Source organism: Mustela lutreola, chromosome 8 (genome assembly GCF_030435805.1).
Source record: "Mustela lutreola isolate mMusLut2 chromosome 8, mMusLut2.pri, whole genome shotgun sequence".
Classification (NCBI taxonomy): Eukaryota; Metazoa; Chordata; class Mammalia; order Carnivora; family Mustelidae; genus Mustela; species Mustela lutreola.
Genome location: NC_081297.1, coordinates 33,632,839 through 33,657,146, shown reverse-complemented (window position 1 = coordinate 33,657,146; position 24,308 = coordinate 33,632,839). Strand labels below are relative to the sequence as shown.

At 38.4% G+C, this 24,308-nt stretch overlaps 1 protein-coding gene across 10 annotated transcripts in view; it reads right to left on the bottom strand.

Moving 5' to 3' along the window:
* CREM (cAMP responsive element modulator) overlaps positions 1 to 24,185 on the bottom strand; it is a 71,988-nt gene extending 47,803 nt beyond the window's left edge. For 2 of the 10 annotated variants that reach the window (XM_059184251.1, XM_059184254.1), the window contains exons 1-3: positions 24,037 to 24,185; positions 14,218 to 14,314; positions 5,885 to 6,008 (exon numbers count right to left, since the gene is read on the bottom strand). In XM_059184251.1, the coding sequence (XP_059040234.1) occupies positions 5,885 to 6,008; positions 14,218 to 14,261 (168 nt within the window). In that variant the 5' untranslated portion in view covers positions 14,262 to 14,314; positions 24,037 to 24,185. Of the gene's footprint in view, positions 1 to 5,884; positions 6,009 to 14,213; positions 14,315 to 23,641; positions 23,977 to 24,036 lie in introns of those variants that run through there. The other 8 variants (XM_059184262.1, XM_059184253.1, XM_059184259.1 and 5 more) reach the window with 7 other exon arrangements.
* Between the last annotated feature and the right edge of the window lie 123 nt (positions 24,186 to 24,308).

The window sequence follows — 24,308 nt, the reverse complement described above, 5'->3', positions numbered from 1 at the left end:
TTAAAACAGTATATTTCCTTGAATTAGTTGATTAAAGAACATCATACAACACAGAGTTAGCATTTACAGAAAAAAATTCAGTTTTACTTTTTCTTCCAACTTTTGCTCATTTTTAGAGAGAATTCTAGGTGAAGTAAAACATTATATAAAAAAATTAAAGCAATGAAAAAGAGCCAGAGGAAGGAATACAAAAAAATAAGGAGCAATAGAAAGTCAATACTGAAATGAAAAATTTTTACCTCAAAATTTTAAGAACATTTTTCTCTTTCTGCAAAAGTCACTCAAGTAAGGGAATTAGTATGTTGAAATAAAAAACAAGATTCAATTGAACACTAAGCTTAAATTATATCTACTTAGCTGGCAGTAGATATACCAGATCAACATAACACAATGCAGACCATTTTTAATATACAAATATGATGTTGCTGGACCCATTATCAATAGCAAATGTTGCATTTTTGTTTTGTTTTCTGATAGCCATCCACATCCTTCCTGGTCCTACTTAGGCCCAAGAAGATGGATTTTTGGCACAGGCAGCCAAAGTAATGAGAAACGTCATTCTAATTTCCCACCAGATTGAAACAGAAAACCTACAACTCATACATTAAAATGTATCCTTTGTTAAATCATTCCTACTTCAATCCCTCACTGCATGCCAAGGCCGGCTTTATTCTGAGGCGCTCCTTTACATACTATTTGCATTTAGAACAGACGCATAAAAAAGGAGATTAGCAGAGTATAATCCTTGAAGAACATTCCCAAGTAGTTTTCTCTGCTCCCTATAATCTCATTTCCAAAAACACACAGGTCTGTGGGAAGATTAACGTTTATATTAGAACAAATTCTCTTGAGGCACTGTGCTGACCCTGATAATCTCCAGAGCTTCCTTCAAGCTCTAGGACTCCCTGCTTTTGCTTCTTTCACCTTTGCTGACACCTAGAGAACTGGTCATTTATAAAAAAGAGTTATTTAGCTTTGAGAGGTGAGGTGCCCACAGGCTTCAGCAGCAGCTACTTGGCATGAAGCTTTGGAAAGCTGCTTTTTTTTTTTTTTTTTTTTAAGATTTTATTTATTTATTTGACAGACAGAGATCACAGGTAGGCAGAGAGACAGGCGGGGGGGGGGGGGGGGGGGAAGCAGGCTCCCTGCCGAGCAGAGAGCCCGATGTGGGGCTTGATCCCAGGACCCTGGGATCATGACCTGAGCTGAAGGCAGAGGCTGTAACCCACTGAGCCAGCCAGGTGCCCCTGGAAAGCTGGTTTTAAAGCACATCCTTTCCAGTGGCTCCATGAGGATTACTTTGCCTATCCAGATCTTCTGGAGACATTGACAACTCCCAAGGGACTTCCAACAAGAAAAATTCAGGGTGTCCTTACTCTTACTTTCAGAGTAGATTACACATTTGTGAAATAAATGGGGAAATGTGAACAAGAAGTGCTTATCATTGTAAGGAATTATGCTTCATTTTATTAGATATGACAGTGACATTTGGTTACATAAAAAAATGTCCATAATCTTTTACAAGTTGCATACCCAGAAGTAAGTAGGAGTAAAATGACAGGTCTGAGATCTGCAGAGTTGCTTAAAATACTTTAACAAACAGAAAAAAAAGAAGATAGATGAGGCTACAAAATCTTAGTAATTATCAAGTTTATGTATACATAAATTTATATCCATAGCATTATCCTACCTTGTACATGTTTGAAATCTTACATTATAAAAGAAATTTTAGGGTGCCTGGGTGGCTCAATGGGTTAAAGCCACTGCCTTTGGCTCAGGTCATGATCCCAGGGTCCTGGGATCCAGCCCCACATCAGGCTCTCTGCTCAACAGGGAGTCTGCTTCTCCCTCTGCCTGCCTCTCTGCCTAAATTGTGATCTCTGTCAAATAAATAAAATCTTAAAAAAAAAAAAAGAGGGCGCCTGGGTGGCTCAGTGGGTTAAGCCGCTGCCTTCGGCTCAGGTCATGATCTCAGGGTCCTGGGATCGAGTCCCACATCGGGCTCTCTGCTCAGCAGGGGCCTGCTTCCCTCTCTCTCTCTCTGCCTGCCTCTCCATCTACTTGTGATTTCTCTCTGTCAAATAAATAAATAAAATCTTTAAAAAAAAAAAAAAAAAAAAGAAAGAAAAGAAAGTTTAATTACCCATTTAAGAATTCTATTATTTCCAGAGGATATGTGGCTATTTAAAACTACTTGCATATAACTCACATATATGTGTGTGTGTGTGTGTATGTGTGTGTGTGTGTGTCTATATATATATATATATATTATTATTTTTTTTTTTTTTTGCTTTCACCATTTTGGCTTTTGGACAAGGTTTCCTCCTGGCTTGGTTATTTAAAATAAACTCTCCAACTTATTACCAATTGTTTTTCCAGGGGCACAGGGGAATAGAAACTAGTCTTACATAGCAATATATATACTTAACAAACAAGAAAGCAGCTTCAATTAAAAATAAATCAACATAAAAAATATCTCAAGCAAGAAGAAAGCCAAGTCACGATTTAACCTCAACTATCTGCCACCTTCAGGATCTGTTTAAGGCAAATCCTGCTTTCGGCTCTTTGACATTATCACCACTGTGACTTCTATTTACTTTTGACTGCAGGTAGAAGGGAAAGATTCCATTTATATCTGGGAAGTTATAAAACAGAAAAACTGGAAACTTAAAACTCTAGCCTCTCTTGGTGCACACGGAGGCCTGAGGGCCAAGAGCAGCCTTGAGTTGTCAGATTTTCCTGAAAGTGATGGATTTTCAGAGTAACCCTGATAGGTGGAAGCTTTAGAAAGTCCATGGTGCTCAAAACTACTACTCTCAAATGACCAGATGCAAAGGATGAAACTGACTGAATCTTTTTGTCACACCTTTTGTGCCCACACTAGTTAATAATAATTTGACCATGTAAAAAGGAAATTAAGTGTTATAAAGTCCTACCTATACCAAACCATCCTTTCTGAAAAAAATGAAACAAGTATCAAGTATACAAGGACATTAGGAATTATTCAGAAGAGTCACTTTTAGCATAAATTATAGGTTTTTTAAAAATTTCTTTTCAGTGTAACAGAATTCATTGTTCATGCACCACACCCAGTGCTCCATGCAATACATGCCCTCTGTAATACCCACCACCAGCTACATTATAGGTTTAATAAAGATTTCAATCTGATTTCCTAATGCTTTTATCACATAATATCACATCATAACGAATACTCACAATTTAACAGCTTCAGGCATCATAAGAACCTAACCGTTTAGAATCTAATTAAATTTAGAAAATTTTGACTGCTAAGAATTTGTCCTAATTTTTCAAAAAATCATGATCCGTGCATGGCACAGAGGATAACTCTTAGTTAACCAAAGTAATCAATGTATCAGCACACAGATTACTTCTTAATCTCTCAACATTCCTAATATGTGAAAGACAAAAACCACTGTTTATCCTTTGATCAGATCCTTAAGATATATAGAAAATAAATACCATAGCAAGTCCATGAGCTTGCTCTCCAGATTTAGTAAATACCAACGTTGAACTTGAGATTTTTAAAGAAGAAAGCTTTATAAATGCAAACCACAGGTTTTTTCCTAGATCTGATGATTCAGCCTTCTCATGTCTCTCTCTCCTTCCACTTTCCTCAAAACACTTCTCTTTGCCACACTCCTGTCCTCACCCCTTTGTTTCACAGACTCATCTTTCTCTATTATTTCACAGAAAAATTTCTTGAAGAATCTATCCTTCCAATTTCTACCTCCTCTCCCTGTTACTTCTCCTAGCTATGAAAACCTAGTTTCTATTCACTGGACTCCTATTCAATTCCAAACGCTCATAAATCAGAGGTTTTTTTCAAACTTCATATTACTGGAACTCTTTAGTAACTTCTGACTGACGCTCACAGAGCTGGTTGTCACCCAGGCTAAAGTCCTCAGGATTGCAAATTATCATTTTTAAACAATGGAGATATATTGTTTTGACTGTGCAGGCCCAGAAGAGGGAGAGAAGGCTATGTGAGGGTCAGTGAGCCAGGACCTAAAAGGAGGGGAATGGAGGCAAAAGGAAGATTTGCTTTCAACTACCACTTCAGCAAAGAAGGGCAGAATTAAAGATCAGGAATCAGAGTGATAAAAACTCTAGAAGATGGCAAATTTATGAAAAAAGATATGTGTATTGTATTCTTTTCATAAGACCCTAAGACTAAAAGACATATACCCAAAATCTCTGGATGTTAAGATTATGGGTAGTTTTTATTTTCTTTATAATAATACATATTTTGTAATTTTCTACAATGAGCATACATTCTTTTAATAAGAAAAAGGCTGCTCTCCTCACCCCTTTAAATAGCAAAAGATCTACATGCCTGCATTCTAGGGTAACAAAGAAGGGTGTTGCCAGGGAGATGCAGCTCCACAGAATACTTGTGTGAAAACCCTCAGGGAGCTCTTATGAGGAAAGAAAAGCAGGCTGGGTGTTTGGGGCCAGTCTTGGGAAAGAAGAGACCTCACAGGAACCTGTCTGGCTTAAGACAACCCAGGAAGAACCTGGTATTTCCCCTGGACCTCCAGTCAGCCATATGAGTCCTCTCTCTCCTCCCTTCAAGATGCTGTGAAAATCTCATGACTGCACTGTATCCCACACTACTGTGACTCCATACAAAAGGTTTCTCCACAACTGGCTGGTTGACTTCCAATCCAACCCCCTATATAGTCCACACAAATATTAGTGTTCTAAACACAGGGAACACTGTGCTTCAAGAATATTTAGTATCCAGGACACTCTACAGTCTCAAATGTATACAATCTCTGCTTACATTAACCAGCACGACTTCCCAGCCCAGATGTTAGGCTCCAGTTAGCCCCTCTACCCATAGTTTCCGGACAGTCTGGCTTTGTGCCTCTGCACACTCTTTTCCCTGGCCTAGAATATGCTTCCCTATCCTTGTCCACGTGGTAAACTCCTATTGATCTTTTATATCTAGTTCAAAAGCAACTCCTCCATAAAGTACTCCTGGGCACCTGGCTGCTCCCTCCTAACGTTTTATAGCACTTCTTATACTGTTGGAGCTATCATCCAAGTACCTACCTTCCCTACTAAACCATGAGATATTTAAGACCAAAAACTACATTTCTCCATGTATCTAAATAGTGCTGAGAGCCAGTAGGTACTCAAAAAATATGTGACAAACTAAATAAAAGAATGTGTTTGGGGCGCCTGGGTGGCTCAGTGGGTTAAGTCGCTGCCTTCGGCTCGGGTCATGATCTCAGGGTCCTGGGCTCTCTGCTCGGCGGGGAGCCTGCTTCCCTCTCTCTCTCTCTCTGCCTGCCTCTCCATCTACTTGTGATTTCTCTCTGTCAAATAAATAAATAAAATCTTTAAAAAAAAAAACGAATGTGTTTGCTTTTACTACATATTTATATATATATCTCAGAAATGGGTTTTAAGAGCTGAAAATCAGGCACTAACTCATACTGGTGGTCTCTAAATGAAACCAATTCAAAAAGACCTAACTAAAAAGGAAGCAAAGCTCAAACCAAATATATACTAGGCAAATGTAAGATTTCTGTAGTATTTCCTGCTGAGAAGTTAAGACTTTACCAACTTGGAATTACCAACCTTCTGAAACAGTAATTTGAGGGTTACATATGTGGGCAGGTTTTTGTTTTTCCTTTTGCATAGCAGTGGTAGTGGAGGGAGCACTGCAAAGTGTCCGTTACGAGGCAAAGTAACTCAAATACATATCGTCTCTCTGAAATCAAATCAGTAAGAATGGCTGATAACCAGGAAACAGTGTAAACTTAAGATCAACTTCAAGAAAACAGAATCTGCACATGCTTATTTCCACAGAGTTTCCCTTTCATCAGTGCCTGCCTATTGCCTACATTAAATTTACCTGAGCTAAAGTAGGGATGGAATTTTGACCAGTCTGGGTCTGCATATGAGCAGATTCGCTCTCAGCCACAGAATCTGTTACACTTCCATCCTGCTGAGATTCAATTGTTTCCATGGTCATTTGTCTGAAAAAGCAATAAAAAAGGAAAAAGTATTAAGGCCCTAGCAGAAAGATTTCTCTGCTTTTACTTAGCTTTCTGATATTCATTTCTGTCATCAATTGTACCACCTTATTTTTCAAGAAATGGGTTCAGTGGTAGAGGTCTAAGTCTCCAAACTAACTCTGCTCACGGGATATGAACATTACCATTGCAGGAAGCACCGTAAAATGTTTTATGGGAGTTAACTTATTACAAAAAATGTTAATCTTATAATAAAAAGTCTCCTTGATAATTATTTTAAGCCCTCCAGTATAAATGAGTGAAAAAAGCAGACTTTCTATTTTACCTTAAGTATAAATATTCTATGACTCTCAAAGCCTAAGGTACATGCTTCATAATATATAGTATCAGAGAATTTCCCCACAGTCTAAATTAAATGCATTATAATATAAAGATGTGCCTAGCTTTGACAGCACTAACCAGTTTCTGATAAACAAGCCTCTCAAATGGAATCATGCAGAGCTGACCACATGTCCTACAGCTTCCCATTTCATTAAAGAGAAGAATCTAATTTTTCCAGAAAAACTTTCAACATAATTTTGTCTATGATAATCAATTTAATAATTTTTATTTCCATATAGACGATAAACCACTGTGATAAATTTTATCCTACTAGAAGAAATACAAACCACAAACAAAATAAACAAAATCAAATATTGAAAACTTACAGGAACTATTCTCTGTTACACATCTTTTCAACTGTCAATGATACAATGTGTTTCTCTCTTTAGTAGTCTAATTATATAGCCAAAAAGTATGCAAGCTACTTAGAACTTTGAATTAAAATATCCAAATCCTTTTTCCAGATTTAGTGACCAGATTCTGCACTCTTTGATCCATCTTGCACTTTACTATCTTCTTTTGCATTTCAATAGTCATTACCTGAATCCAAGCCTTCCATTCTCAAACCCATCTTTACTGCTTTTAAGTTACTTCTCACTCCTGAAAAGCATCAAAACTTCTAACTAAACATGACAATTTAGAGCAACTATAAAAGACAAAAATCCGGACTATTATGAAAAAATGTCTTTCCCTTACTATTCCCCAGTTCCTTTATCTCTTATTTTCTAGAACAGCCTAGGCAAGTACAGATCACCTGCATAACCTGCCAATTCTGGCTCTATGTTTGCTTATGTGAATAGTTCCCAAAGAGAATACCTCAGAACATTTAGTTCTACAGGATATGAAAAGGTATTATCTGAAAATGAGGGTGGGGGAAACACTTAGTGAAAAAGTTCTATATGTCTGGGGTTAAAGGTTTTCTTTGCCGCAGAACTTCTCAGAAGCTGAATATGCTAGTGTGCCTTCAGAAAGTGGAAGGTGCAGATCCAATAGGCTGCATTTTCCAAAAGCATCTGACCACCAAAAACTCTTTTCCACAAGGCATGTCCTAAAGGTAGTGTTCTGAAAACAACTTGAGAAATGTCTTATGCTATGTCTTACACCTTTTAAAGAACTTGAATCTCAACTCAAACACTATATGCTAGAAGACCTTCCTCACTGAACCATTCATTTTAGAAACATTTACTTAGCACCATCTACATGACTGGCTCCGAAAACACAAAAGTGGGTAAACTGCACCCCTTGCCCTGAAGGAATTTATTGATTAATTGGTCCTTGGACAACCTCTATCAGAAGTAACTAACATACTTATTGGGTAAGTAGAGGAGCAGATTCCTAGGCTCAACCCCAAATCTACAGAATCAAACTTCCTGGGGCATCTAATTTTTTTATATCTAAGAGATTCTGATGCATATTAAAATTTAGGAAAAATTTAGCTTATTGGTAAATTCTATCAGGTAGACTCATAAGTCACTTTTTAAATTGTGTAAAGGATGTTATGCACAAAATACTTTGGGAAGCATAGGAAGCAATGATTATATCTGCCTGAGAATGGGGCCATATAAACATATACTGAACAATGAGAAGAATTTCACCAGGTAGAAGAGGAAAAAGAGAACTATGAGAGGAAGGAAAGTACAGAGTATGGTTGGAAAATGGAATAACAGATTGTAGTAGATAATCTAGGTGCCAGGGAACCTATTTAGATTCAGTGAGGAGGAGGCAAAAATAGGACTGGTAGAAGTAGGGCTAGAGAGGTCAGATGGAACCAGAGAGAGAATACTTTTTAAAACTCTAGAGAGAGGGCACCTGGGTGGTTCAGTTGGTTGGGCATCTGACTCTTGGTTTTAGCTCTGGTCATGATCTCAGGGTCCTGAGATCAAGCCCTACATCTTCAATTTACATACGCCAGCTTCTCCAACCCTATATGTAGATGCTCCCAAGTCTGTACTTGTCTACACTCCCCTCCTATGAAGCATCTCAATCTAGTTTTCAGATGCCTGTCCCTTCCCTTCCATTTCTTCTTCTATTCGAGAGCATCACTACCCACTTAAGCACCGCAGTGACAAGCTACAAGCGTGTATGTGAGTTGGTACCAGATTAATGACAAAAACCCACAGAGCTAAGTATCAGCCAAATCAGGATGAGATGAGGCCTGGAAATGGGAAGAAAGGCAGATATGGAAGATCCGTGGCCACCCTTATTCATCCTTCCTGTCACATGTGGCATCATCTACTATAAACTCCTATCCCAACACTGGACTAAGCTGCCGAGCTGCTACTCCTCATGATTGCTGCTGTCCATTCTAAACACTTGGTCTTCCTGTAAGCCATGACCAAACTGTGATGCCCCCTGACCCATGCCTCAATCACATCCATTAACACCTCACATTTCTACCTCCCCAGTCACTGTCAAAGATGTAAGCTCCTCCTGTACTTCACTATCCCTCTCATAACTAGTGCTTCCTTTCCCCCCGTAATTCAGTTGCTTACTCCTAACTCCTATTCTCCTTCCAAGCCCTTGCAATGTGCTATCTGGAACTCCCACCCCTCACCCCAGCCTCTTAACAGACAGCAGCTTGTCTTCCCATACCTAATTAGAATTCCCACTAATTAGTATTTGTCAGCTGTTCCTCCTCTGTGCCTTTGCAGAAAGGTGTACCATCCTATATTCACTCACATGACAATCATTTTCCACTTACATCCAGGATGTAAACTGAAGACTTTGGCACTTGAGTTAAAAGATTTCCTCTCTGGAGCACCTGAGTGGCTCAGTCAGTTAAGCACGTGACTCTTGATTTTGGCTTAGGTCATGATCTCAGGGTTGTGAGATTGAGCCTGCATTGGGCTCCACCCTCAGCAGGGAGTCTACTTGAGATTCTCTCCCTGTTTCTCTCCTCAAGCGGGCAGCAATCTTCCCTAGTGAATTTACTCTTCCATTCTCTATGACTCTTTCAAAGTTTCCTCCCTCTTCTCAAATCTCCAAGCTTACCTAACTACCCTACACACAGTGTGAAGACTTGCCTCCTGCTTAGATGAGAACTCCCTCAATTTCCTGCCACAAAATCGGCAAACCTATTCACACCTATACTCACCATTTTACCTTGCCTCCTGCCTCCCAACTCTTAAGTTCTTTAATCTGTGCTTTGGACCCTCTTCAAGGGAACTATTATCAATTACCTTCACCCCTTTCCAATGGTTCCTCTTATCAAGATTTAAACAGGTTTAAGTCTCCTCGATCTCAAACACACACACACACACACACACACACACCCCCCACACACTTGTTGAACCAGAAATCTTTTTCTAGCTACTGTCTTGAACCTCTCTTCTTCCTTTCACTGCTAAACTACATTAAAGAATTACCAACATTATATCCATTTCTTTACTCCCACCTATTCCTAGACAACCCTAAACTGGCTTCTGCTTCACTAAACTTCTCTAGTAAAGGTAACCAATCTGTCACTAAATCTAAGTTCATTTTAAGTCCTATCTGGCTTAATCCCTCAGCAGTATTCAAAACTGTTGGCATCTTCCTTTTTGATGTCATCATATTGCAGTTTCTGCTCTCATCCCATTCTCCGACAACTCCTCCACAAGCTCCTTTGCTAATTCCTTCTCTTACTCAATGTCAACCTTCATATTGCATGTCTTCAGGGATCTGTTTAGTTTTCTCACCTCACTCTCAAATTTCCCTTTGTGTACTGTCATCATTTCACCAGCTTCAGGCTTACACTCTCAAATCTAGATCTCTAGCCCAGAGGTTTCTCTTGAATTCCAAAACCATATATTCAAATGCCTATCTATTATCTCCAAATAGGTATCCTACAGGTACCTCAAACTCAATGAGTCCAAAACTAATCTCTTCCTCCTCCACAAATGTGTTTCTTAACCTCAGGAAATGCAGCTCTGGCGTCCATCAAGTGACAACCTGGGTGTTACCTCTAACACCCTCTCCCATTCATTCCCTACAGCCTCATTACCAAGTGGAAAGACCCTTCCTACTAAAGAACAAGTTAGTCCCCTTCTTTACCACTACTCAATCTCCCTATTCCAATCCATACTAACAGCTCTCTTTCTCAAGTTTACACATCTGCTTAAAACATTTCTCTGCTTAAAACTCTTCAGTAGCCCTATATTGACCACAGGATAAAATTCAAACTTCTTACAATAATAATAACCACAACAACCATTTGTTGGTGCTTACCATGTGGTAAAAGCCTACTGGCTTTAATCCTTAACATTTTTATAAGATCAGGATAGTTAGTTCTTCTTTTAGGGATAATAAAATAGATAATGACAAAGAAACGTAAGAGGTTAAGAACTTAATCTTACCACCAATCTGATCTGTTCAGAGTGGCATAGCCAGGTTTTGAACTAAGGTCTTTTTCCAAAGTCCATATTCTCAATTACCAAACCAAACTGCCATTCAATCTCTTTCACAACGTGACCCCATTTTACTTTTATGGCCTCATTTCCAGTCACTCCATTCTTCCCACATTCTGCATTCTGGCCTCCTCATAGCCATTTCTTTCAAATACACATCCTATTTCCCTAGTTCTAATCTTTAATATCTGTTCTTCTCTCTTCCTGAACTGCCCTTCACCCCTTCTTTGTCCAACAGGCAAATTCCTACCAGTTTTTCAAGGCCTGGCTGAAGGACACCATCTTTCAAAAGCCTATTCTAACAGCCTTGGGCAGAATTAGTTATTCTGTTCTGAGTTCCCAAAGCATTTTATGCAATACTTCCATTATAACGCTTGTCTAGCATATAATACATTTATTCACAAAGTACCAACACTAGTATAAGCAATTCCAGGAGAGAGAGTACACCTTATATTTCAATGTATTCCCAGTGCCTAGTACAGAATCTACTATAATTGTTAAATAAACCAACTGATCAACTTTTCGGGAAGACTATGCAACTGTCAGATGTTACTAAAAATGATAAAAAATAAGGTTTAGAGAGATTGATTTTCTAAAAGGCACATAATAGATAGCAGACAGTGAATAAGAGGTCTTGTGAACTCCAGGGTTCCTTCCACAGCCAGTGTCCCAAGTATTCCAATTTAGACAGCATTTTACAATAAAGATGCGTTTTTGAGTATGCTGTAACTATTGTTACAATCTTCATCCAGATATACTTTATCTTTCACACTAGGATGTAGGGATTCTAATTTTATACAATTTCTATTCTTTTAGCATGCCTAGTATAGTGACCAATACATATCTCTTGGTAAAAGTTTGATACTAAAATCAATTTATTTGAGGGGCGGTGAAGCACACAAGCTCTTGATCTCAAGCTCTTGAGTGTGAGCCCCATGTTGGGTGCAAAGATTACTTAAAAAAAAAGAAGAAGAACATTTTTTTAAAATAACAAATAAGGGCGCCTGGGTGGCTCAGTGGGTTAAAGCCTCTGCCTTCGGCTCAGGTTATGATCCCAGGGTCCTGGGATGGAGTCCTGCATCGGGCGCTCTGCTCAGCAGGGAGCCTGATTCCTCCTCTCTCTCTGCCTACCTCTCTGCCTACTTGTGATCTCTGTCAAAAAAAAAATATATAAAATCTTTTAAAAATAAATAAAATAAAATAAAATAAAAATAAAAATAAAAATAAAAATAACAAATAAAATAAAATCATTTGAAGGTAAAAATCATCTACAGAAAAGTAAAGCCAGTGCTATCTGTTTAAAATATATCCCCTATCATTTTCAAGCCTGTTTATTCTACTGATCAATATCCAACTGCTCTCTAGTACAACCTCCTAAATCCACTAAAAAGCAGCCCTAGGGCACGACTCAGAGAAGAAGATTCAACTAAGAATTACATGTTCAACATGGGTCAATCACTATAGTAGGTATTTTCAAACAGTATTTCAACAGGACATATACTACCCAGAACTCAGGGTAAATGATATACATATAACACTAACACCTGTAAATCAGCCTTAGTTAGACCAGACAGAATTCATTTATAAAGTATAAGAGTAAAATCCATTATAATCCTTCATTGTTCACTATATATCTTATAGTTAAAATTGAAGAGATGTATTCAAGAATATGTTCCCCCCAAATCTCACTTTCTAAATCAAATGTTAAACCAGATGTACTGAAGTTAGTTATTGATAAATTGAACAATATTTTAATCTTAAACAATAACCCTTATTAGAAAGACCAGTCAGTAATCACAAGTTATAAAATATTTAAAAATACATACAAGATGAAGCAATAAAAGAAAAACAAAAACAAAAAGTCCATTAAGTACTATAAACTAACAGCAAGCAAAGTACTGGCAAATACTTGGTTCCACAATTCTGAAAAACAGATAGACTGCTAAAATGGGCATATTTAAACTTATAAATGATTAATAGTAGTAGCAATATTCTTTTCTTATGAAGGTTAAATATTTCTTCTGAAATCTTCTTTATATATATATATATATTTAGCAAACCATCTTCTTTGATAGAAAAATAAATATTATCCCAATACGTTCTAAATATATTAGGATTCAGTTTAATAAATGTTGAGATAGCTATGTTTTAAAATAACAGGATCCATCCATTAGCACAATTTTCAAAGACTAAGTTAAACTACTTTTAGAAGGGTAGAACTGTGTTTGTTTGCTTACTCTGTTATTTTCTAGAACTTTAATAGAATGTCTACATAATACTGCAATAACTCCTCCAAACACTTGTACAACAGTACCATACTGTTTATGCAGTACAACACAACAGGTAGACAATCTATTATATACCTTCAAGAAATAAATACAAAGGTATATTCATAAAATTATATTCACAATTATAGAAATACTGAGACAACTAATGACCAGAGTTATTTAGGCATCCTGTGTGTCAAGATCAAATAAGATACAGAACTAGAAGAAAAATTAGAAGAAAACAGAAAAACATTTTAAAGGATTGCTACTACTGGTACCTAGGAAAGTGTTCTTAAAAGGCAAGAGAAAGCAAATAGGAAAGGAAATACAGACCAAATCTATCTAAACAAAAAACAAAGGCTGTTTCCTAATTATAATTAAAATGTTCATTTAACTAACAAACTTCTAAAATCTTAGTTGTATCCTATTTGCAAAGACAAACTACACTGCAAAGCAACTGTATTTGCCCTTGTAAAACTTTAAAAATAGAATCCAGCTAAAAAAGGAAAAAATATTAGTTGTTTCTATTCTTTATTTATAAATAGTTTTATCAAAAAAGTCATAGAAAATTTATTTTCTTTTTAAAGCTAGGTCCAACTGATAAACCAGAATGTCTCTGAAAGTAGCCACAAGAAAACCTGAAAAGTTCTATCTGGATTTTATTTTCTTTTTAAAGCTAGGTCCAACTGATAAACCAGAATGTCTCTGAAAGTAGCCACAAGAAAACCTGAAAAGTTCTATCTGGATTTTATCAAAAAATTGATAAAACTGTACTGTTTTATATTAGGAACAAGCATAGCTTAAAGGCAAGGAAGGAAGAGAACTAAAACTCTGTCCATATCCTTATGTATGGTCTCCTTTCTAAATGAAAAGACCAGCAGGCAACACAAGCTAAATGTAAATGCCCACTTCTCCCCTCCATTGCCTCACAAGTACAGGGTAGAAAATGAACACTTCAGCTGAATGGCTGACCACTCTGGGTGGTACATTATATCATACAGGGTACATTATATCGTATTTTCTTAGTATCATATATATATATATACATACACACATTTATATACATTCATGGATACATGTTTACATATATATACATCATTCACTTATCCATGTATCTCCACTTAGAGTTTAACTCTCTGAGCAGAACTTTCAAAAAAAACAGAAGATATACCCACCTACCTTAGATTTGTCTTAATATATTTTTTCCTGCCACATTTGCTCATTATTAAGACATCTGTAATCAATGCTTTGTTCCTTCTCTGTTTTCTTCTTTATCCTGCAGTAAAAAATTGAATTGGGAGATCATAAATTTCATTAAAAAAAAAAAAAAAACTTCAAAATAAATAAATAAGTAAATAAAATAAAAACTACATCAGAAGCATAGCCCCCAGAATACCCTAATTTCTATAAAACTGAAAAAACAGACTAGAGGGGTGCCTGGGTGGCTCAGTGGGTTAAGCCGCTGCCTTCAGCTCAGGTCATGATCTCTGGGTCCTGGGACCGAGTCCCACATCGGGCTCTCTGCTCAGCAGGGAGCCTGCTTCCCTCTCTCTCTCTCTGCCTACTTGTGATCTCTGTCTGTCAAATAAATAAATAAAATCTTAAAAAAAAAAAAAAAAAGCCTCTGCCTTTGGCTCAGGTCATGATCTCGGAGTCCTGGGATCGAGCCCCACATCGGGCTCTCTGCTCAGCGGGGAGCCTGTTTCGTCCTCTCTCTCTGCCTGCCTCTCTGCCTACTTGTAATCTCTGTCTGTCAAATAAATAAATAAAATCTTAAAAAAAAATTAAACAAACAAACAAACAAAAAACACAGACTAGAAAGCTGGAAACTCTATTTTTTTCAAAATTATTTCTTTTCAATTTTCTTATCATCTAAGAAAAAAATTCAAAAAAACGTAAATCATGTGCTATTTATCAGGTTATTTCCTACTGAAGAGAAAGCAGTGCTATCTGAATCGTTTAATACACACTACATATAGCTCACAATATCAGCTCCATTTTAAAAATAACAATCACTTAATAAATGAGTGAATTTATCATTTCTTTTACCATTTTCTTAAACTTCATTCCACTACAAAAAATTTATCAACCATTTTTTATTTACCTTAAATTCAAAACTGGCTTTTGTCAGAGAATTTTAACTCCAAACAAAATAATAAGTTTCTTTAAAATCTCCACCAACAGTCTATAGTACACTTAAAAAGCTGTTTTAGACACTCTAGTAATTAAACCCCATTTTTCACTAAGATCTTTTAAAAGTACTTATTTGACAAGCTGAATCAAGTAAAATTGGCAAAGAAAAAAGAAAAAGAAACTGAAGCCCTTAATTTACTGTAGACGTGGAAAGGACAAATGTGTGCAGCCCTAAGTGTCTTCTATGGTATCTGCCAGCAATGCTGGTGCTTAGCCACAGACATACTGCTTTCAGGGTTCCCTCCTAAGTGGCCCCTCTAAAACGGTGTCATACCATTCTAGTCATTTTAAAACTGAGCCAGCAGGTTTGCCTAAGGACACTACGACAATGATTATAGCTACTGTCTGTACCCCCCATCCTCCAGCATGGGAATAACAGGAGATGATAGGACATTTGAACCAGGCTACCTACTATATGAACAAAAAGGATGGTGCCATTCATTTGGATTAAACCTTATTCTGTTATATTCTTTTGGTGTTTTACATTGGGACATCTTATCTTCCATAAACATTGCATAGCCTAGAGGGCAGGGACCAGCATAGACGAGACAGATAACAAAATGTCCCCGCTCTGCAGGAGATTGCAATTTAATGAGAGAGACAGATATTTAAACAAAGAACATTGACTATATTATTTGAATAATAGTGATCATGGCACCACATAAAGAGAAGTTAACTGCTAATTTCTATATTTCTCTTGGAAATACCTTTTTTTGGTTTATTTTTTGAATGAGTAATACATTCTTATGGTGCAGAATTCAAAAAGCAGGAAAAGGGGACGCCTGGGTGGCTCAGTTGGTTAAGCAGCTGCCTTCGGCTCAGGTCATGATCCCAGCGTCCTGGGATCGAGTCCCACATCGGGCTCCTTACTCAGCAGGGAGCCTGCTTCTCCCTCTGCCTCTGCCTGCCATTCTGTCTGCCTGTGCTCTCTCTCTCCCCCCCTGTCTCTCTGATAAATAAATAAAATCTTTAAAAAAAAAAAAAAAAAAAAAAAAAAGCAGGAAAAGGTATTCACTGAAGTGCAGGAACAGCTACCTACTTGGTCTTCCCAGAGGCAATCAGCATTGAAGAAAGTACCAGCTTCCAGCCACCACAGCCACAAGATGTCAAAAGGGAAAAATGACTAGTCTCATGCCAGAATGATGACCATCAGACAAAACTGACTCTGACTCAGGCTTATCAAAGCATGATTTCATCCCAACTACTCTCTAAGAAGTCATCATAACTGATTGCCTGCTTGCGAAATCTAAAAGAATGCTTTCTAGTCCAATCTTCCTTATATCCCTACAGCATTTCCCAATTTCCAAATTTTCTGCTGCTCTTTGGAACACCGTGTTCACTTCTCTTCCAAATTACCCAGTCCTTTGTCTTCAGTCTTCTTCGCCTGCTCTTTAAAGATCTTTATTTTTTATTTTTTTAATTTATTTGACAGAGATCACAAGGAGGGCAGAGAGGCAGGCAGAGAAAGGAGGAAGCAGGCTCCCCGCCGAGCAGAGGGCCCGATGTGGGGCTCAATGTGGGGCTCGATCCCAGGACCCTGAGATCATGACCTGAGCTGAAGGCAGAGGCTTAACCCACTGAGCCACCCAGGTGCCCCCTCTGCCTGCTCTTTATTTTTTTTATTTTTTTTTAAAGATTTTATTTATTTATTTGACAGAGAGAAATCACAAGTAGACGGACAAGCAGGCAGAGAGAGAGAGAGGGAAGCAGGCTCCCCGCTGAGCAGAGAGCCCGAAGCGGGACCCGATCACAGGACCCCGAGATCATGACCTGAGCCGAAGGCAGCAGCCCAACCCACTGAGCCACCCAGGCGCCCCTCTGCCTGCTCTTTAAAGGCTGGTATTCCCAGGCTGTCTGTCACAAAAGTCTCCCCCAACACAGGCTCCCTAGACTACTTGATCCTCTCTCAGTCTCAGATCTCTTCTGCAGTCTAGACTACTCTCTCCTGAGCTCCCGCCCACATGCATCTGCCCACTGGTTTGCTCACAGACCCTCAAGACCCAAATGTTCCAATTTAATCTCAATGCCCTCACTCTGCATCTCTCCTCTTGCTGTACTCTTCTCCCAGTGAGTGACATCAACACTGACTCAGCCACCCCATCTGGGAGTTCTCCTCTCCTTTCATTACCTACTTCCCATGTCCTCAATTTCTGAGGAGGCAGACTGGTTTATTGGTAGCAATAGTGTGTAGTATAACACTGGCACTGGAAGCTGATCTCGGTGTCACCCTGCTCTGAGTTCTATGGTTTATTGGCTATATGACCTCAGATAATTATAAAATTTTCCAAGCATTCTTTCCTGTCAAATGGAGATCTTTTTGTGAGGATAAAATGTAATAATAAACATAAAATGTCTAACTGTGTTTGGAATATAAGCAAGGACCACTACCTAACTCAGCCTCAATAATTTTATCTCGTATCTCTCCACTCTGCTCCATTCTCTCCCTCATTTCTGACACTGCCTTAGTTCTGAAACTGATTATTTGACATGATTAAAACAATAACTACCTCTCCATAAAGCAATTTGTCTCTCCCTGTAATAACTTCACCTCACTCAAACCTCTCTCTCAAACCCTCTTAATCTACTCCACTAGACCACAACACTCTATTCAAAAATGCAAATCCATGGGGCGCCTGGGTGGCTCAGTGGGTTAAAGCCTCTGCCTTCAGCTCAGGTCATGATCCCAGGGTCCTGGGATCGAGCCCCATATCGGGCTCTCTGCTCAATGGGGAGCCTGCTTCCCTCCTCTCTCTCTGCCTGCCTCTCTGCCTACTTGTGATCTCTGTCTGTAAATAAATAAATAAAATCTTTAAAAAAAAAAAAATGCAAATCCAAACACGTTAATTTATTTCCTTATTCAAAATCCTCCAGTAGACCCCCTGCTTTAATAAACAGTCAAAGTTATGAGCATTATAGTTTGAGGTACTTTGTAGAGGCTTAATAAAGTTTGTTGTAAAAGCCTTCAATTTTAAGATATACCAATCCTTTCCATTAATTTTCCAGGTTCAAAATTACCTTGTGTGGATTTGTAAAGCAGGAGACCCAATTTTACTAAAGTATAAACTGTGCATACTTTGAAAAACTTGGCTGCTTTTTATACTATTGATCTCATCTCAAATCTGATTTTACTATTCTAGAACATGCTACTCTTTGGTAGACAAGGATTGACTTAGGGTCCTCCACTTCCACATACACAAACACCTGAATGCTTAAGAGCTCAAATGTCCTAATGTGTTCTCATACGGAAATGATATATTCTAATTAGCCTAAAACATACCCCTTGAATTCATCATTTCACAACACAGCCTGAGGTTAGAATTTTTAAGCTGACCTCCTTATGTCTAAAATCACAAAGGTTACTGATGTAAGGTCTTGGATACTACTAATTTTCTATAAAAATATATTTTTACGTCCTATCTGCTAAGGAAACCTTTTAGAGTAGAAAGGCATATCTTAGTTTATTATAGGCAAATAAGAGCTTATACTAAGAGAGAAAAAGGAGTTCAAAATTCTTTTGCCTGTTGTGAATTTCTGTGTTGTATATGGAGAAAAGCCATTATCCTACTGGTAAAAATTTTCTATCATATATTAGGTTTGATTGCCAAAATCACATCTGGCATTCACCTCATTCTTCATCTGTGTGTTGCCCTCTGTGTTACCCTCTGGCATACAGATTCAATTAATTTCATTGCTATCAAGTATCCCTTAATATAAAGCTCTCTATAACAGGTATTTAAAATACACTGATTAGGGGTGCCTGGGTGGCTCAGTTGGTTAAGTGTCTTCCTTTGGCTCAGGTCATGATGAGCAAAGAGCCTGCTTCTCCCTCTCCCTGCCACTCCCCTGCTTGTTCTCTCTCTGACAAATAAGTAAATAACATCTTTAAAAAAAAAAAAAAAGGATCGAACTTCTTGGGAAACATTACCAGAATATAAAAGCTTACCTAGCCAACTTCCTTCTCCCTAACCAACTCTCTGTATGAATCATTTCTTCTGCAAAACCTATAGCACACCTAAGGCCAGAGTCACTCTCTAGCATACCCAAGCACTTCTGTTTCTAACAGCTGTGATGGATGCTTAGCAAGAGTTAGCCATATTTATCACCTAACTTGATTATGCCAGCTATACTTACTGTTGTAATTTTGGAATTCTATTAAATAGCATGTTAAATTATTAAATAGATTTAAAAGACTAAAAAAAGAGCTGCTTCTGTGAAAACTAAGTAGACTGCTTTGGAAAGACAATAAAAGGCTGCTTTTTAAAAAATTCTGGCTTTGGGGCTAGATATTACAGTTGGAAAGACCTATAAAATTGGGGAAATATGACAAATATGTAGAGTTCTTTACAAAGACACTTGCAAAACAACTAAGTTCTTGCTCTACTTTCAAGATCTGAAAAATGGAAATTGAGATAGTTTTTGCAGGAAGGGGGAGAAACAAAAAACAAAAACCAAAAAACACAACAACAACAAAAAAATCCCACGTTGCAATTAGAATAGTCAAAATAAAAAGGAAAGAATGTGGAATAAAAGGGGATACACCTCTCATGGAAGCAGGAAGAGAGAGAGAGACCAAAGAAAAGTATATTATTTCTCTGGTTCCAGGATGAAGCAAGGTTTTAGTTCCTTCGGAAACTAGGAGATCTTCATAGGTTAATCATGATTTAAATAGCAATGGCGAGTAAGGTTTGAAAGCTAAGGGAAGAAGAACATGAAGTGCATATACAGCTGGTTCATTTCAATCACATGGATTAAAAACTTGGGAGAAGGCAGGGCTGGGTAGAAGAGAGAAGTAATTACAAAGAGCCAAACACCTCAAGTTGGCAGGGATAAACCTATCTTACTACATGCATTCAGATTAAGGAGATGAATACAGGAGAAACAAAGTGGGAGAGCAGTGACAGGAAATTACACCACTTTTCAAGTTTTGTAATCATTGTGAAACAAGGTTAGAATAACTTTCAAATAACATTCTTTATTTACACTTTTGTGTAAAAACAGAAGTAGCCAGGAGCAATACTTATAAATAATTGAGACACTTGCAAATAATGTCTTTAAAATTTTAAACATGAATCATAGAGAAAATCAGGTGGCTTTCTAATACAGATTCGAGGCCACTCCAACTTAATTGCTGCAGATACCTATTACTTAAGAAATCTTAAGTTTTTATAAAGTCACTAAAGGATTAACTATTTCAGCATCCCTTTCTCAATTAATTCCCCACCCGGCACCTGTTTTTGGCTATTTCACAGTCAATGAACAACAAAATTGGCTGGTAAGGAGGAAATGAAAACTAAAATTCAAACAATCATGGCCTATCTCCACCTCTCCAAATACCACCGTCTTTACCACCACCACTTCATGGAAGGAAACAAAATTTAAAACCTTCTGTGAGTTATTTGCTTGACTAGAGTCATTGCTGGGTTCTCCTGTTCAATATTGTATTTCACTACTGCACTTTAAGTACATTTCAAAGTACTTATCTACACAAAGTACAACTCTAGTGACTATTAACCAGTAATCTGGAAAAGAGTAGATAAGACACTTGAATTAAGTAATATTCAGAGAAATGAATTTCAATGTTATGATACTTACCTAGATTGGTCCTCTTTTGTGTTTATGAACAAAGCTGCTTCTTAGTTCTAAGTCCAGAAACATGCTTAAAAAGGTTAATTTTAACACCTCCATCAATTTTAAAAGGGGTGAAAGCATCCCAACTGTCCATATACAGTATCATAGGTCTTTATGCATGATTCAGTTTCTCTAATACCTGAGCTAGAGGCTTTTATAATATCAGTGCTAGAATATAAACTCCACTTTAAAACATTTTGAAGCAAAAAAATCATTTTTGCTCTATCAATGAAAATGAACAAAACTGAATGACATGAGTTAGGACGGTCAAATTTTAAGTCCACTGTGTTAAAAAAAAATTCAAGAAGATAACTTCGAAAAAACTGTTTTTGGGAAATTCTCAAATTATCAGAATCACACAGCTCCATTAGGATTTCACATGACTTTGACATTTGACAGGTCTGGCTGAATCACTGTTTAGAAAACACGACCAAAGATGCTTCCCACTTGGGGACAACTGGGTACTTCAAAAGAGCCTCACAAAAGGGTTGCTAGTAAGGTTTTCTATGAGGCAAGTATCCTCCCTTACCAGTGAGAGAGTTATTCTAAGAGGCTTTAAGCAAAACTCCCACATAACTTTCTAGCCTATGTTCTTCCTCAAAACTGTCTTATATACCCCTTGGCAATAATTTCCTCTAACACTCCTGAGAAAGCCAATCAAAAGATGTGCAAGATTTAAAAAAAAAAAAAAAAAAAAAGTGCAAGATAGATATTGTACTTTCTAAACTTTGCTGTAAATGGAATTATATCAATAAGACTCAAGTTGTCTTCATAAGTAGTATAAAGATAAAATCCCACTAGTGTTATCCTTAAGTTTTCCTCTTCATTCCCCCTATTCTCTACTGGATATCCTAAAGCATCAGAAAAAGAAAACCCAGGAGTGAAAGTATTTACTCTTATACTGTATTCTTAATTATACAGTTCTCATGGTACATGGTATTTTAAAAACCTGAAATATTCTTTGAAAAATGATTTAAAATGTTTATTTCTACCTGTATGTAATGGATAAAAAACATTTCCCCTGAAATTTTTATTTTTATGATCTGCATTGATAACATTAAAATTGCATTCAATGTACAATAACTCTTCTCAAAGTTGATTTTTATATACAGAATCCACTAGTTCAATAAAGTTGAAATACTTAACAGAATTCAAAGACATTTCGGGCTTATTTTCCTAATGACCAATGTTGACCACATGTCAAAATATCAGTGGTTCAGCTGCGAAGTGTTTACATTGTTCAGTTTTACTTTTAAAAATCTATCTAAATGGAACGGGACATTTGAGTGCTTTCCAATGGACTACTACGTCAACAATAAACCTGGCTCAACCTGGCTCAATTTTCTGGCCCAATATTAACTTACAGAGAATATCAAGTTAGGGAAAACAGATCATAAATATATGTACGTACTGGTCAAGTTTCAATCAGGATTTCTTATGTGTGTTAATAACCTGAAACTCTTCCCTACTATTCACAGAATTCTAAAAAGGATTTTACATTTTAATCCTGCAATAACCTGCCTCAGTAGCAAACTAAAGTGGTCTATGGAATCTGGAGTTTCTTGAACTCATCTGTAGAAGCAAATTTCATTAACCTTCCAGGACAAAGCAAAAACAAAGACTGAAGAGCTCCTCTGTGTTTACACATTCAATAAAAATTTATTCATATATTCTTACAAGATATGTACACAAAAAATCAGTATAATTACAACTTCACACTCACCAAAATGACTCCAGCAAGTCACTGAGAAAGCATCTGCTTACAGTGATCTATTTACAGATTTATACCAAAAATGTTTCTATAATTATCAACACTTAATATGACAATGCTTTAAGTGTTCTACTCATTCAGGATCAAACCCACTTAAATATCTTTCTAAAAGCTGTATCCGGATTAGTAAGCAGTTGTTTATACATTATTTTTTTAGTACTTAGCTCTTATTAGCCAAAACATTATTTGCAACTTAACATCCTTGGGAGGAAAAAGTTCAAAGAAAAGAAAAAAGTTCAAATTTTAAAAATATAAAGGGAAAGCAGCTTACTATCCCAACATAGGACCAAGACTAGGAGAAAAACATGGTACCCAAAGGGGAAAAAAAAAAAAAGAGAGAGAGAGCATGAATTATTAATGTAATCTATTAGTTTTCATACCGGACCTCTATCGTGCACCGAGGTTTCTATTTATTTAAAGGGAAGGTGGCTACAGTCTCATCAGCCCGCCAAATCAGGTTTGAAAGGAAGAAATTTTAGGAAGTTACAGAGCTAAGAGGTTCTGTTAAAAGGGGCTCTCTAAGTTTCAGTCAGACCTTCAGGCTGATCCTGTAAGTCAAAACTGCTGAAAATTTGATCGTAAGCTGACAGCTGCTTTCCTGAGCGCTGTACACGGAAGGTCTCAGCGATTTTCAAGTTAGGGGGACCTGGTATGCGTGCAGCAGGATAAAGAACTATGTTGAATAATGTGTCTACTCCCTGTCCAGCATGCTCTGGGAACCTTGCTAGGTGCCTTCTAAAAAGGCACAACTCAAAGGTAAAGAACAAGAGAAACTGCAATTTCTATCAGCTGTCAGGGTTCTGTTCCTTCTTCGCGGCTATTATAAAAGTCTCCGCACTATTTCATCAGCTCTGTCGTGTCTGGGGACTAAGTGACTCAACACCGGTGTCCCCGACTCATGTTTCGGAGAAGAAATGGGTTAACGCTGATTTCTATCCAAACGAAGTCCACATAATTGAGACAAAGGTGCTACTAATCGTCGGCTGTGGTAGATAAAACCAACGTCCTTACTTCTCGTTTCCTTTTCTTCTCAGAGAGGGAGAACCCCACTCATCAGAGCAGTGAGGCTTTTCCCCAAGGACTTGCCCAACTTGTACCAAGTTCAAAAGGAGTCAGGGAGGGCTGCGAGAGCAGAGCAGCCCGCTTCCCGCTCGGCAGAGCTCTGCACTAACCCGAAGGCACCCCGCGGGCGGAGCGGGACAAGTGAGCGGCCGCCGCCACCGGGAGGCCGCACTGCTCCCGCTCTCCCCGCCCTCCCCCTCGGGCTCGGAGCCCCCAGCGCCCCCGCTCCGGGGCCCCGAGGCCCCCGACCCGTCGACCCGGCTCCGCTCCGCCTCCTGCCTCCGCCTCCTGCGCCGCGTCGCCGGCTCCGAGGTCTCTAGGTACCGGGCCGGCGCGCCACTTACCCGCCGCGATGGGATTTACGTAGCGGACCTCGTCACTGATTACGGACGGGAGGAGGTGGAGACGGCGAGCCCGACCGCCGCTCAGGAGCGGCGCCGCCGCCCAGCAACCCGGCGCCGGCGCCGGCGGCGGCCCCACGTCGCCCCCACGTCAGCTCTGATGCGGCAGCCGCGGCCTGCCCGCCGAGCCGAGACCAAAAGTAGCGCAGCAGCCGACAGAACCGCGTCCTCGCGCCCCGCCCTCCCCTCCCCCACTCCGCGACTGCCTCCCCGGG